Here is a 13,762-nt window from a genome sequence, read left to right as displayed (position 1 = left end):
GAATTGTGGGGGGAGGTACCTTGTGACTCTAAATACTCTGATTCTCATCCAACTTTTACCCGGCAGTTTTCATATCCACTGTTGTTTCATTGGTTGGATTAATTCTTGTTTTGATGGTTGTCAAATGGTGATGTCCTAAGCCAATTATTTTTTTCTGCCTTCATCAGTTGGTATTTCACTGTAAGGAGAAGCTTTCTTCTGTCCTATTTATTTATGTGTAGATTAAGGTATTCCTATTTTATTCAGTGGTTTAATTTACTATATTTATTTTCATATTTAAATTGTCCCAGATTTGGCCAGTGGGAGTCCGTGAAAATAGGTTTCTGTGTCCTTTGGACATGTTTCTATCATTCTTTGGGTATTGCCTTGCTTTCTGGCACAAAAGGGTTCCAGGGTCATCTACTTTTGCTGGACTAGCCCTAGAATTAGTTATTTTTCCAAAGAGCCCAACTTGCCTTTTGATGAAGTGGGGGAAAGCCCCAGGATGGTTGTTAAAAGTACAGATGCCCAGGTCCACCCCAGACCTGCTGACTGGAATCTCCAGGAGTTCAGGGGTGGTGATGAGTGTCTGGGCAAGGGGGTGGGGCCCCAGAAGCTGTTCTTTCCTCTCTGGGCTGCAGGAGCTTAGGGTGCATGGCTTGCGGCATGCTCAAGTGGCGACACCTGCTGGTGATTCTCAAACCTGCACAGCAGGCAGCAAGGGCAGAGCCTTGGTTCCATGACAGAAAGGGTCTCATTGCCTTCCTGGCCTCTCCCTGGGTCTCTTGGGACGCTGAGCTGGCGCTGGCTTCCTTCCTTAGTGCTCTGAGCCCCACCCTTCCACGGGTCCTGCCCTCCCTTAGCCTGGCTGCCCCTGCCCAGGCCCCAGTCTGGGGGTTCAAGCCCCAGACCTGGAGCCATCCAGTACCTATGGCCCTTTCTGTCTCAGGACCAGGATTCGCCCCAGGAGTTTCTGGAATCCTTAATATTACTCAGTGGAGATGTCTAGTGAATTATGCTGAGCTGCTCAGGGGATATTATGCATTATTAACAACTATGTTTATACAGGATTTGTCAAAACCTGGGAAATGCTTACTGTTTAACATAAGGAAAATAGAAAAGCATTTTATATACAGTAGGGCTGTTCAGTATTTGTTTAAAAAGATTGGAGAGAATTAGATCAAAATGTGAATAAAGGTGGACTTAAGGCAATTTATTTTCTCTTGCATTTTCTTTTCTTTTTTCTCTTTCTTTTTTAAGATTTATTTATTTATTTGAGAGAGAGAGGGGGAGAGTGGGAGCGTGAGTGGGAGGAGGGAAGAGGGAGAGAATCTCAAGCAGACTCCCCACTGAGCGTTGACCGCCCTCCCCCAAATGCGGGGCTTGATCTCAAGACCCATGAGATCATGACCTGAGCTGAAACCAGGAGTCGGATGCTTGACCAACCAACTGTGCCACCCAGGCGCCTCACATTATTTTTTTTTTCTTTAAGGTTTCTGTACTCTCTAAACTTTCTTCAATAGAGCATTTATTATTTTGATCCATAAAAAGGCTGCCCCAGGAGGCCTGCTGGACCTATGGTACCAGGAAAGGCTGGGCCAGGCCCCCACTGGCCTAGGAGCTATAAGGCTGGAGAGCCTGCTGAGGCTGTTTCTTCTGGTTCTAGGGCCCTTTGAACAGTGCAGGTCTTGTTGCAGGGGAGACGCAGTGTGTCCGTGGGGTGAAAACACAGGGCAGGCTTTCCTGGCCCATGAGAATGGGGTGACTAGTCCCTCTCCCCTCAGCTGGTCAAAGCTGGAACAGCTAAGTTTGAGTTGGGGGACAGGGGTGCTTCTGGGAGGGAAGAGGGCTCAGAAGGGTGAGCAGCACCCCGAGACTCTCAGAGCTAGCTGGGGCCTGAGCAGAGCGAGGCTGAGCCGCCTGTGGAGAAACAGGGGAGGGCCCTCAGTTAAGCAGAGCGGCCAAGGGGCTTTTTCCTGAAGATGAGCCTAGGCTGAGAGTTGAAAAATCCTGCAGGAGAGGTTGAATTGCTGATTCATTTATAGACGCTTATGATGTGCTCTGTCAGCTCATTTCATCCCCATTTGACCCTACGGGGAAGGTACGATTGTTGTTAGTACCCTCATTTTACAGATGAGGGAAGTGAGGTACAGTGAGGTTCTAGATCTTGACCAAGACTGCACAGCTTCTGAGTGGTAGAAGCTGACTCTGGATTCTGTGCTTAGGACCACTTGATCATGCTGTTGGGCCCCTGGGGTGGCTTTGCCCCAGCCTCCTGCAAACCTGGCCCCCGTCAGAGCCATCATCCTTGGCGAAGGGGTAAAAGGAACAGGAAGGATGCTGGCTGGTGGTGGGCCGAGGCCAATGCACTAACCTGCTGCTCTCCTACCCCCATCTCTTCCAGGCCTCGCTGGTCCTGCAGGTGTCCTACACGCCACTCCCTGGAGCCGTGCCCCTGTTCCCACCCTCTGCGTCTCTGGAACCCTCCCCGACTCTGCCTGATGTGGATATGGTGGCTGGTGAGGAGCCCACCCTGGCAGGGCCCCTGGGAAGAAGCCCCACAGCAGTGGTGGAGCCTGGGGGTGGGAGGCCAGAGTGAGGCTTCAGCCAGCCTCTGCAGCCTTCCCCAAGTCGGGGGCAGCCCAGGTCCAGAGAAGAGAGGACACCAGCGGGTGGGGAGTCCTGTGAGCTGCCTTCTGCCACGCAGAGAAAGTGCCACTGGGATTAGTGTGAGGAAGGCCTCCTGGGGAGGGGCTGTGCCTGGGCAGCTCTCAGCTGGGTGGGAGCTTCGGAGGGCGTGCCTGTGCTGGGATGGGGTCTGCCCCAGATGATACCCGGGGCCGCACCCGCTCCCCAGAGGTGAATGCTTCCCTGCTCTGGAACTTCATAGGCCTTTGGCGATGGCGTCGTAATGACAGAGCTGGGGTTTCCTTGAAAGAGCCCTGGGCCGATGTCAGGGGACATGAGTTCCTTTCTTGACTTTTGGCACCAAGTAGCTGTGGGACTTTGGGCTGGCCACTCTCCCTCTCTGGGCCTACGGTTTATCATCTGTGAAACGAGCAGACTGAGTTGGCAAGTTCCGAGGTTGCCTCAGGTCTCTTCACTTGCCTCTGTGGGCCTTGTCACAGGAGGATCTAGCCAAGGGTGCTTGGCTTGCCCTCGCGGGGCTGGTGAGGCCTCCATGTGGCCCAGCCTGCTGGAATGTGCAGGAAGCTACACCGATGGGCCAGGTGGGACTTGGCCATGGGAAAGAGCCTGCAGTTTCTCTCCTGGTGAAGGGAGCTCGAGGCAAACACGGCATTAAAACCCGAGCAGCCTCTGGTGGGGGTGTGCACTAGGCCTGTCCTGCCCAGGCATGTTGTTGGAGCTCCACACCGTCTGAGCTTGGAGATAGGGACATCAGTCTGGACTGGGGCATAGGGTGGGCGGTGGGCAGAAAGAAGGGGTGCTCCTGGTGACAGAGTGGGGAGGGTGAAGGGCTCGAGTATTCTGGGACCACCTTGGAGGTGGGTCTGACAGAGTTAGGGTTCGGGCCACTCAGGGAAAGCTCCCAAAGGTGACAAATTTCCAGTCCTGCCTGGAAGGTGGTGAGAAGGGACAGTGTCCAGAAGACATGGGAACTGTTTCTGAGCTTTGTGCCAGGCTAGGGCAGCCAGGGAGAGCGGGTTTGGGGTGGGGGTGCCCTAGGTTGGCTCCCCTCACCCAGCTCCCTCCTCACCTCCTGGGGCTGTGCCTTGCCCCTATGCCAGGTGGGGGACAGAGCCGGGCTGAGACTTGGTCCCTGCTCAGTGACAGCACCGTGGACACGAGATACTCTGGAAAGAAGTGGCTGGCCCCCACGGGTGAGACACGGGTCAGGCTATCCCGATCCTGATCCTACCACCCGTAACCGGCTCTTTGCTGCCATCTGTCAGCTCACCAGAGTGGGACATGGGATGAGGTGGTCAGAGGGGCTGATCCTGCAGGACATGGTGGGGAGGGCTAGGGCCATTCGGTTTCCTTCCTGTTGACTAACTGGACTGACTGCCCTCCCGTCTCAGCTGTTGGAAGCTCTTCTTCTTTCTCCCTCATCCATCCTGGCTCACTGACAGGAGGGGAGGTGGGTGGTGGGTCTTCGTGCCTAAGCCCTTTGGCTCCTCCGTTGGCTGGATGGGGTCAGAGGGACCAGCCCTTATTAGCACCCTCTCCGCCCAGACACAGGAGGAGAGGAGGACACCGAGGACCAGGGGCTCACGGGAGATGAGGCAGAGCCATTACTGGATCAGAGCGGTGCCCCAGGTCCCGGGGCCCCCCCCACCCCGAGGAAGCCACCTTCCCATCCGCCCCCCTACCACCCTGGGAGCAAGAGGAAAAGAAGTGCTCCCACGGCCAGAAAGCTGCTGTCGGACAAACCGCAGGACTTCCAGGTAATGGGCTGACTCTCTGACCACAGTCTCCTCTTTTCGATAATGTCTGTCCAGCCCGGGGCAGGTCCTAAGGGCTCTCCTAGGCAGGAGTCTCTGGTTTCCCCGGGTCCCTGGCAGGTGCGGAATGAACAGTTCATGTGTTGTTGTGGCCTCAGAACACAGCCCCTGGTTTTGTTCTTTTAAAAAAGAGGGTGGGGAGCACTGCAGAGATTCAGCCTATCTTTACATTTGTTATGTGTTTTCCAACCAGGGTTCATCTGGCTAGCTAGCTTTTGGCTCCTCGTAGTGTGGTCCTTGGGCTGCAGCAGGGGCAGCAGGTGGAAGCTGGCTGGAAACGCACACCGCCAGCCCTGCTGAATCAGAATCTGCATTTTAACAAGACCCCCCAACTAAGAAGCTCTGTCTAGTGCTCTGTTTTCTCTCTTGATCCATGCCCTTCCTTACAGCCATGGATTCTTCGGAAGGCCAAGCAGAATTTGAGCTTGTTCAAGCTCTTCACAGAATAAAACTATTAATATTAACTCTTGGGCATATTTAATTTTATTTATTTTTTTAAAACATTTATGTATTTATTTGAGAGAGTGTGTGCGCGCACACACACACACACACACACACACAAGCACGCACAAGCAGGGGGAGGGACAGAGGGAGAGGAGAGACAGAATCTCAAGCAGATGTCATGCTAAGCGTGGAGCCCGATTGGGGGCTCGATTGCACGACCCCGAGATCATGACCTGAGCCCAAACCGACAGTCAGATGCTTAGCCCACCCAGGTGCCCCAACCCTCTGGCATATTTTAATCCAAAAATCCACCCGATTTTATTGCATTTTAATTTTGGTCCTTTGCTTATTCTTTTTCTTTTGTATGAAATTTCCCATATTGATATAGTTGCATTTAGTGATATTGAGCTCTTCAGAACTACTTTTAAAGTTAAAAACAGGAAACTTAGCTCTTTGCTAAGTGCAACAAATTGTAAAAATACATTTTACTTCTAAATCGTGGTAATTTAAGCAAAAATACTAGCTGTAACCACTGTGTATTTGCCTGAGAGACAAAATTCTGACATTATTATTATTTTTATTCCCAAGTCATGTACTTATTGCCTTTTTCTCCTTCGAAAATTAATGTATGTTTATTGTAGAAAACTTAGAAAACACAGGAAAATGAAGAGAATAAAAATCATGGATCTACCGTCCCATTGTTATTAATAATATATTCTTCTATAGTACGGCTTAAAATCCAAAAGCATTGGTCGATCCAACGATAAATAACTGCTGATTAAAACTTAAAACAAGTAAACATCTTATTTTTCCATGAAAATTGTTCTAGTATTTTAAAACTTCATCTTTTCAAATATTTTGCCTAAATTTGGAAGCACAGATATTCCTGAAACCTTTCTTTACTTAAAATTCAACGGAGAAAACTCTTAAGTAATTTCTCAGAACACGAGAAAACGTTGTGTCTTATAAAGAATAAAGTGGGGTCACTTCACTGTGTCAGCTCAGCCTCCGAGGGAGCTGTTAGAGAAGGATGTTCAGGCCACTTAGATGCGCCGGCGTCAAGGGGTCTGACGAAGGGCTGTGCCGATGGCTGTGTGAAATGAGCTGGGGTCTGGGTCCTCGGCCCAGCCCTGGGATTTAGTGCTGGGAGCTTTCTTGGGGCAGCTTGGCAGCTCTTGTGCAGAACTATGGGATTTTATAGATGCAAGGGACCTTGGTAGGAAAATACGACTGTTCTTATAATGCTCTTCCTGATACCTTTTTAATACCGTTCCCAAGAAGCCAGCAGTGAGAACGGTCCCTGAGATTTCCGACCCTCTTGGGGCCTGACTACTTCGGCCTTCCTCCTGCTCATGCCTCCTCTTGGCTTTCAGATCAGGGTGCAAGTGATCGAGGGTCGCCAGCTGCCAGGGGTGAATATCAAGCCCGTGGTCAAGGTCACGGCTGCCGGGCAGACCAAGAGGACACGGATCCACAAGGGAAACAGCCCACTCTTCAACGAGGTGGGAGATGCTGGATTTCAGGACGAGAACCACAGGGGCCCTTCCGAATTGGGAATGCACAGCAGACACCTGACAATCCATCTGGTTTTTGTATCGAGAGATATGCCGGGTCCCCAGTAGGGTATCCGATGAACTGGAGGGAGGGTTCTAGCTCTTATTCCTGCCTTGGGCTCCCAATGCCCCATGTCTCTGACACGCTGTAGGGCTGGCCCCCCGCCCTGTCCCTGAGATGACAACCTCTATGAGGGCAAGGGTGAGATACCCCAGAACTTGTGGAATCCCCAGAGCTCGTTGTTGGGCTGAGCTCAGTCCACACTTCTGGGTGGACCAGACCTGAAGGCTGTGGGCAGCGGCCGACCCTCTCCTCAGCCCCCGGGGTTGGCAGGCACTCATTTGTTTTCCTTTTGCCCTGAACCTCAGACTCTCTTCTTCAATGTGTTTGACTCTCCCTCGGAGCTGTTTGACGAGCCCATCTTTATCACGGTACGTCTCAGCAATCAGTGTTTCTCTGTGGGTTACGTGTACACTCGCGGGCACACCACCGTGCACGTGTGTATGTGTGTGTATCAGCGTGCATGTGTGTGCGTGCCTGTCGGTGTGAGTGTGAGCTAGTGTGAGGAAGAAGCATGCGGCCCAGGGCACGGGTGAGGGGAGCGGCTCACCGCCAAGCTCTGCTGGTCACAGAAATGCCTTTGGCAGCTCAGATGGAGGCAACAGCCGAGTGGGGAACCCCCACTGCCCAGCACCCCCACAGGGGCGGCAGGTCGGGGTTCTGAAATCATTCTCGCAGTGGACCCTGATTCTCATTTTATTTTGTTTGCCCATGTGCCTGTTTCTGGCCAGGATCTTCTTTCTTTGGGTCTCAGCTCTTTCTTTTCTTTTTTTCTTCCTTTTTTTGGGGCTTTCTTCTGAAAGGCAGTGTAGTTTAGTTGTTGAAGGTGTGGGCTCCGGAACCACCGTCGGGGCTCTGGTCCTGACTCTGCCGTTTAGGGGTTGTGTGATGCTCTACAAGTCCTGTAGTCTCTCTGTGCCTCTGTTCTTCATCTGTAAAATGGGCATAATAATAGTACCTACTCAGGGGGTTCACGTGAGTGTTAAACATTGCTCAGAACAGTCTCTGGAACAGAGCAAGTGCTCTACGTAATTGGCTGTTACTGTTTGGGAGGGAAGAGCTGTTGTGTTGGGTCCTGTCTGAGCCAACGTTTACTTGTAAATAAGAGTTTTAATTTATCTCCGCCCCCCCCCACCAGGTGGTAGATTCCCGTTCTCTCCGGACAGATGCTCTCATTGGGGAATTCCGGGTAATTATGTATTTTCTTTGAAAGCAGTTAGTTGTCACTAGTTCACGTTAGTGGAGGCTCTGTGCATAATCTGCAGAGGCTGGTGCCTCGGGGGTCCTGTTCCTCTCAGTCTGTGCTGGGGAAATACAGTTAAAAAAAAAAAAAAAAACAAGACAAAATCTTCTCCAAACAAAGAAATCCTCTCCACAAAGATAGTAGAGAAACAATAGACTTTTATTATTGAATAAGTATCAATCCAGAAGGTGATGCACATGACAGGCAATCCACTAGGAGACGGTAAAGGCAGCAAGAAATCCTTTACAACGCTGAGCAGATACAACCCACCCGGTACTTGTTCTCAGCATAACTAGTCCTCAAGGCAGACGACTGACAGCGCCCTCAGCCACACACAGTTCATCCTCACCACCTGGTAATTGGGTTGACCATCTGTGTTAGCTAATTGACTTTCTCCAGAGGAAAAAAAACAGAAAAACTTGCATTTTTGTGATGAGAGTTGTTTTACAACTTGGACCCAGGCCTGTGTCGAAGGCAGGCCCCTCCCTTCCCACAGAAAAAGCAGAGAAAATACTTATATTTACAAGGTTTCTAAGGTAAATTATCTGACAGAAAGGGCGGAGAGGGAAATCTCTTCCCTTATGTCCAACAGGGGGAATTCGGATTCTTGCTTCTGATTCATATTTGTCTTTACATCTGGGAAGGAAGCTTGAAATTGGTGGTTAGACGGCCCTCCTCCTAATTTTGACTTGGGCCAGTGTGACACCAGTGCTCTGTGCCCCGCGTGCACCCTCGCTCTGGCTTGGGAGTGGGGTCCAGATGTGGAGTCCAGTGGGAACAGGGTGGGACACAGGAGAGATGGGGGAGCCTTCCCCCCTCCCCATTTGTCCCAGAAGTGCAGAAGTGAGGAGTGTACTGCGGAGAACCAAGGACTGACTAGGACTCAGCTCACAGGGAGGCATCAACAGGTCTCAGAAAGCAAAGGCAACTAGCAATGGAGACCTTCATGAATGGTGTTTTAAGGCAATTCTCACTGATTTTCTCATTTTCGAATCTTCAGGCATTTATCAAATGGAAAGAAGGCGTACAGACTTATTTTAACCTCCCCTTGCTATCCAAATAAAATATGGCCTCTTCTCTGGGAAGTAGTCACAAGATAGAAAGTGAAGTCAATTTTCCTGGAGAAGGCAGTTTTAAAAAGAACAGTATCGAACCTGGGTCATTCTGTAATAAATGGGGTTCTATGTCCTGAGTCTCTAATCTTTGAAGCATATTCTTGGTCTGAGAACCCAGAGTTTAAGGTAAACAAGTATTTTCTTTTTTTCTAATTATAAAAGTAATCCATGATCAAAAAACATTTTTAGAGCAGTGTTAGGTTCATAGCCAACTAGAGTGGGAAGTACAGAGTTCTCATGTCCCTCCGGCTGCCCCCATGCACAGCCTGCCCGACCATCAGTGTCCCACTGATCTATGAATTTTTATAGAAAATTATAAAATATAGGAAAGGAAAAAATAAAAAAATAAAATAAATCTACCACCTAAATCTACCAGCCAGAGACAGCCCAGTTACCATTTTGTTGTGTTTCTTTTGCTTTCTTTCCCGTGCATGGATAAACCTTACCAAACTTTGATCAACATGTATTCTGCTCTTTTTTCCATGTAATGTCAGCTGATGAACATTTCCCTATGTCCCCAAATGATCTTCAAAGCATGATTTTTAATGTGATGGCATAATGTACCATATTTCACTTAATGCTCCAAGGGCAAGAGTTTGACTTGTGTTTCTTGGTTTGGTTTCAGATGGATGTGGGTACCATCTACAGAGAGCCCCGTGAGTCACGTCCTCAACACCTTGACCATATCCTTGCATTTTGGTTCTGGAGGCTGTTGGGGACAGCCATTTGGGACAATCACCTTTTTTCCTTGGGGGTTTTAGAGTTTAGAGGTAGAGTCTGATTGTGGAGATGAGAGCTGCAGGAATGAAGAGAAGGCAGGCTTCCATCTTCCAAGTAAACCAGGCCCTCAGGGAGATCAAACCTTCATGTGGGTCTTGGCTGGCCCAGTCAGGGATGCTAAATCTGGAAGGCCCCAAGCAAGGGTTGTTGGAGACGAGGTCCCCTCTGACAGGGGTGGGCCATTTTGATAACAAGTCTAGGATTTCTCCACACCTTGGCTTCTGTTCTGGTCTGGTCACTTTTTGAGAGGGAGGCACATGGCCTGGGGTCTGGCTTTGGCAGTCTCTTCTAGGTGTTTCGGTTGACATTTCTGACTTAGACCCACATGAATACTCAAAGTCTGGCCCCCATGTCCCTGTGAATAAATCTCTCACCCAAATGTCGGCCCCAGGCTCCTGGTTGCAGACTTGGGTCCTTCCAGTTCTGCCATCACTGATGGATGTTGTCTCTCTTAGGACATGCCTATCTGAGGAAGTGGTTGCTCCTCTCGGACCCTGATGATTTCTCTGCTGGGGCCAGAGGTTACCTGAAAGCAAGCCTCTGTGTGCTGGGGCCTGGAGATGAAGCGCCCGTGAGTATAGTGCCAGCTCCTCCACCTGGCAGGAGAGGCACCGAGCAGACAAACAAAAACACAACTGTAGTTTTTCTGATTTTAAAAAACACATGATAAGTATAAGAAATGTAGAACACGAGCAAAAGTATTAATAAAAAGTGAATCACTCATAATTCTACCACTCAGAGACAGCTGTGATCCAGATCTTGTTGCATATCCTCCCAGAAGGATGTACATGTGCATTTTTCTATTTTTTAAAAAAATATTTATTTATTTTAGAGAGGAAGAGAGAGCACACACGAGTGGGAGGGGCAGAGGGAAGGGAGAGAGGGTCTCAAGTAGACTCAGCGTGAGCATGGAACCCGATGCAGGGTTCGATCTCAAAACCCTGAGATCACGACCTGAGCCAAAACCAAGAGTCAGACTCATAACCACCTGAGCCACCCAGGCGCCCCATCTATTTTTTTTATTGCTTTTTAAAATTGAGATGTAATTGACATATAACATTATATTAGTTTCAGGCATACAACATAACGATTCATTATTTGTATACATTGTGAAATGATCATCACAATAAGTCTAGTTAACATCCATCACCTTATGTAGTTTCAAACGTTTAAGATCTATTCTCTCAGTAACTTTCAAACATGCAATAGAGTATTATTAACTTGAGTCTCCGTGCTGTGCATTACATCCTCATGACTTACTTATCTGATAACTGGAAGTTTGTACATGTTGACCCCCTTCCTCCACCCCCCTCTCCCCCACCTCTGGCAACCACTGATCTGTTGTATATTTTTCTTTTTTTGCAAAAGTGAGATCATTCTCTATATTCTACTCCAACCTGAATTTTATCACCTGAGAATATACTATTATCATCTTTACACACCAGTAAGTCAAGTTCAAGTTGGAGATGGGAAGAATGAGAAAGGCGTGCAGACCTGGGGAGGTATCAGCATCTTTGTATGTTTGGCAAGAAGAGAGAAGGTTGGGAATAGCCGTGGGAGAGGAATGAAGGGTTAATTCCGGGTAAGCGGAAGGATTTCTGAGCAGACACAAGAGCGCCTACTCTGGGTTGGCAGCTTTGTGGTAGAGTCTCATTATACTCAGTGGCCTGGAAGCAGACTGGTGGATGGCAGAGGCGTTGGGCATGGGGAGGGCAGGACTAGCGGAAGCACAAGGCTGAGGTAGCCTGGGCATCGGGACATGGCTGGTGGTGCTGGGTGGGGAGGGTGCAAGAGTGCAAGGCTTAGAGCTGATGAAGGGGATGGAGAATAGGGAACGCACATTTATTGAGCTCCTGCTGTGTGCCAGGCTGTGTTGGGAGCCCCACTCTGTGTGAGTGGGAGGTTGGAGGAGGCAGATAGATTGCAAGCTGTCTTTGGAGAAGGGTTTCAGTGGTCAAGGTTTTGCTAGAGGAATGGTTCTGAGTGGCTGGAGATTCCAGATGTGGCCATGCCTCTAGCAGCTGAAGGGGAGGGGAGATTAAGGAGCTGCTGGTGGAGGAAGGGAACCGTGTTGGTGAATGACCACATGGATGTTGATTATCTTATGGGAGAATTGGAAATCAAATAGGCAAGTGGTGAGGCAGGTGCTGAAGTCATGAAGGAAAGGTGAGCACGTGTCCTTGGCTTGGTGGATGGTATCAGTGAGAACCAGGGGAGAGAGTGGCACATATGGGTGATGGGGACTTCCAGATAAAAGACATGGTGGAGTGATGGTGGGTGCAGGTGCAAAGGGTGGCCTTCTCTTCCCAGCCTGGGATGGCCAGGAGGAGAGGGAGAAGCAAAAGTAGGGAAACTGGGGAAAAGAGCGGTGGGAGGTGGAGGGCAAGTTCTATGATGGTGTCAGGAATAGGAGTTGGCTGATGACAAGGGCTCAGGAAGCCACAGTGGAGAGGGTTAGGGGATGGAGAGCCCAGGGTTCTGTGTTATGCAGTGGGCTGATGGAGCTCCAGTGGACAAGCCGCACCCAAAGGCATCTGTCCCTCTCTCTCATCCCGTGTAGTCCTGTCCTGTCCTTCTGTAGCATGTCTTTCTAGACATGGCGCCATCTTGCTCCTTCTTGTGGCATCTCTGGGTCTATTACCCTTTTCTAAAACATTTCTTCCTCTTCTTTCTCTTAATTGGAACATTGCTTTTTCCTGATGAAGCCACTTCTTTTGAAACCAACTGAGACAGAAGCCCCTACTTTCTTCCCCGACTCCCCGTGGGTTCTGGAATGGGAGGAGCAGTTTCCTGCTGCAGGTTTCCCACTGCAGCCTCCCGGCCGTCAGCTCTTCCCAACTTCAGCGCTGCCTCCTTTAAAGGCTGCTTTGCTGGTTGTTTCTCCCTCTTCTGGGCTGTTGTTACCCACCCCTGCCTCAGGCGGAGCTGGTCCAGGGGCATCCCTGCTTGCAGATTCTGATCTTTGCCATTGTCCTGAGATGTGACACATCAGCCACTGACATCTGATTTCATTTCTTTTGAGACCCTGAGCTCAGAAATCCCTCTTTCTACCACTCTCTGTCTTTTTCCTCCCTCACCCCTGCTGAATGACAGTCCTTCCTCTGGGCGTTACAGGCCCCCCTCCCACCCCCCGTTGGTTTTCCCAATCCAGTAGTGCCTTCCTGCCATGCTCTCCCTCCTCCAGCCTAGACCCCATCCTCCATCACAGCTCTCACCATGTGCTTACTGGTTCCATAGCAGGCGTCTCCTGCCACACCTCATGACCCCACCCCCCCCCCACTGTCTACACTACTTCTTGGTCAGTTTCGGAGGCAGAAGTCACCTGGAGGTGCTGGCTAGATGAACATGGGTGCTATCAACCTCTTCTTTTACTTGGGTGTGGTTTACTCCTTTTCCCATTCGCCACAGTGGCTGTTTCCAGACTTTGCTGTCTTTCCTAAGCCTCAACCTCCACCTCCTGAGAGAGGCAGAGCTGCACAATGGTGAACGAGGTGAGCTCCTGAAGCTCCTTTGGTCCTCATTCCTGACTTCATCTGTCTTCCCTCCCTTCCCCATCTTCCTGCCTCCTTTGCCTTGTGCTCCAGTCCTCCGCCATCTTGTTCTCCCTGCTCTTCCTGGTGTCTTCTCTTCTGCCCTTAGATCTGTACCAGGCTCAAGATTTCCCTACCTTCAAATACCCTCACCCACTTCACTCATTTCTCCCCACCCGTCTTCTCCAAGCTGCTTGCAGCTTGCTTCCAGGCATGACCAGCTTCATCAGGGAGCACATTGGGTTGCCCTTCTCTACTCCTCTACTGGCTGCTCATTCCTCCTCCTCTTCATGAGGATTCCTGCCACCTTCCTTCCCTGAAACCATGTGCTGGAGGGTCATCGTTGCCAACTTCCAGGGGCTCTTCTCTCCTCTCAATCCTCTCTGTTCCTCCACAGCCTTTGATTCCAGAGCCCATGGCTTATTTCAAACTCTCTTCTCCCTTAGCATTGGTGAGTCTCCTGATTCTTTCTCTTTTTTTAAAAAATATGGATCCTTCAAATTCAGTGGCTCAATAAAATTCCCTTGCTTGCCTCTGTGCTGCGTCCTTGACCCTCACTTTCGAGGAGCCCATCTCTGTCCACCTGAGACTCCT

General features: G+C 50.0%; 1 protein-coding gene across 15 annotated transcripts in view; it reads left to right on the top strand.

The window, feature by feature from the left end:
- DYSF (dysferlin) overlaps nucleotides 1–13,762 on the top strand; it is a 202,959-nt gene that overhangs the window by 44,259 nt on the left and 144,938 nt on the right. For 8 of the 15 annotated variants that reach the window (XM_032410734.1, XM_032410730.1, XM_032410732.1 and 5 more), the window contains exons 5-11: nucleotides 2,384–2,498; nucleotides 4,174–4,385; nucleotides 6,260–6,388; nucleotides 6,809–6,871; nucleotides 7,639–7,689; nucleotides 9,484–9,514; nucleotides 10,094–10,209. In XM_032410734.1, coding sequence (XP_032266625.1) covers nucleotides 2,384–2,498; nucleotides 4,174–4,385; nucleotides 6,260–6,388; nucleotides 6,809–6,871; nucleotides 7,639–7,689; nucleotides 9,484–9,514; nucleotides 10,094–10,209 — 717 coding nt within the window. Of the gene's footprint in view, nucleotides 1–2,383; nucleotides 2,499–3,728; nucleotides 3,822–4,173; nucleotides 4,386–6,259; nucleotides 6,389–6,808; nucleotides 6,872–7,638; nucleotides 7,690–9,483; nucleotides 9,515–10,093; nucleotides 10,210–13,762 lie in introns of all 15 variants that reach the window. The other 7 variants (XM_032410728.1, XM_032410721.1, XM_032410723.1 and 4 more) reach the window with 1 other exon arrangement.

Source organism: Phoca vitulina, unplaced genomic scaffold (genome assembly GCF_004348235.1).
Source record: "Phoca vitulina isolate PV1807 unplaced genomic scaffold, GSC_HSeal_1.0 scaffold12, whole genome shotgun sequence".
Classification (NCBI taxonomy): Eukaryota; Metazoa; Chordata; class Mammalia; order Carnivora; family Phocidae; genus Phoca; species Phoca vitulina.
Note: the sequence above shows the minus strand (reverse complement) of the source record. Positions and strands in the feature narration are given on the sequence as shown.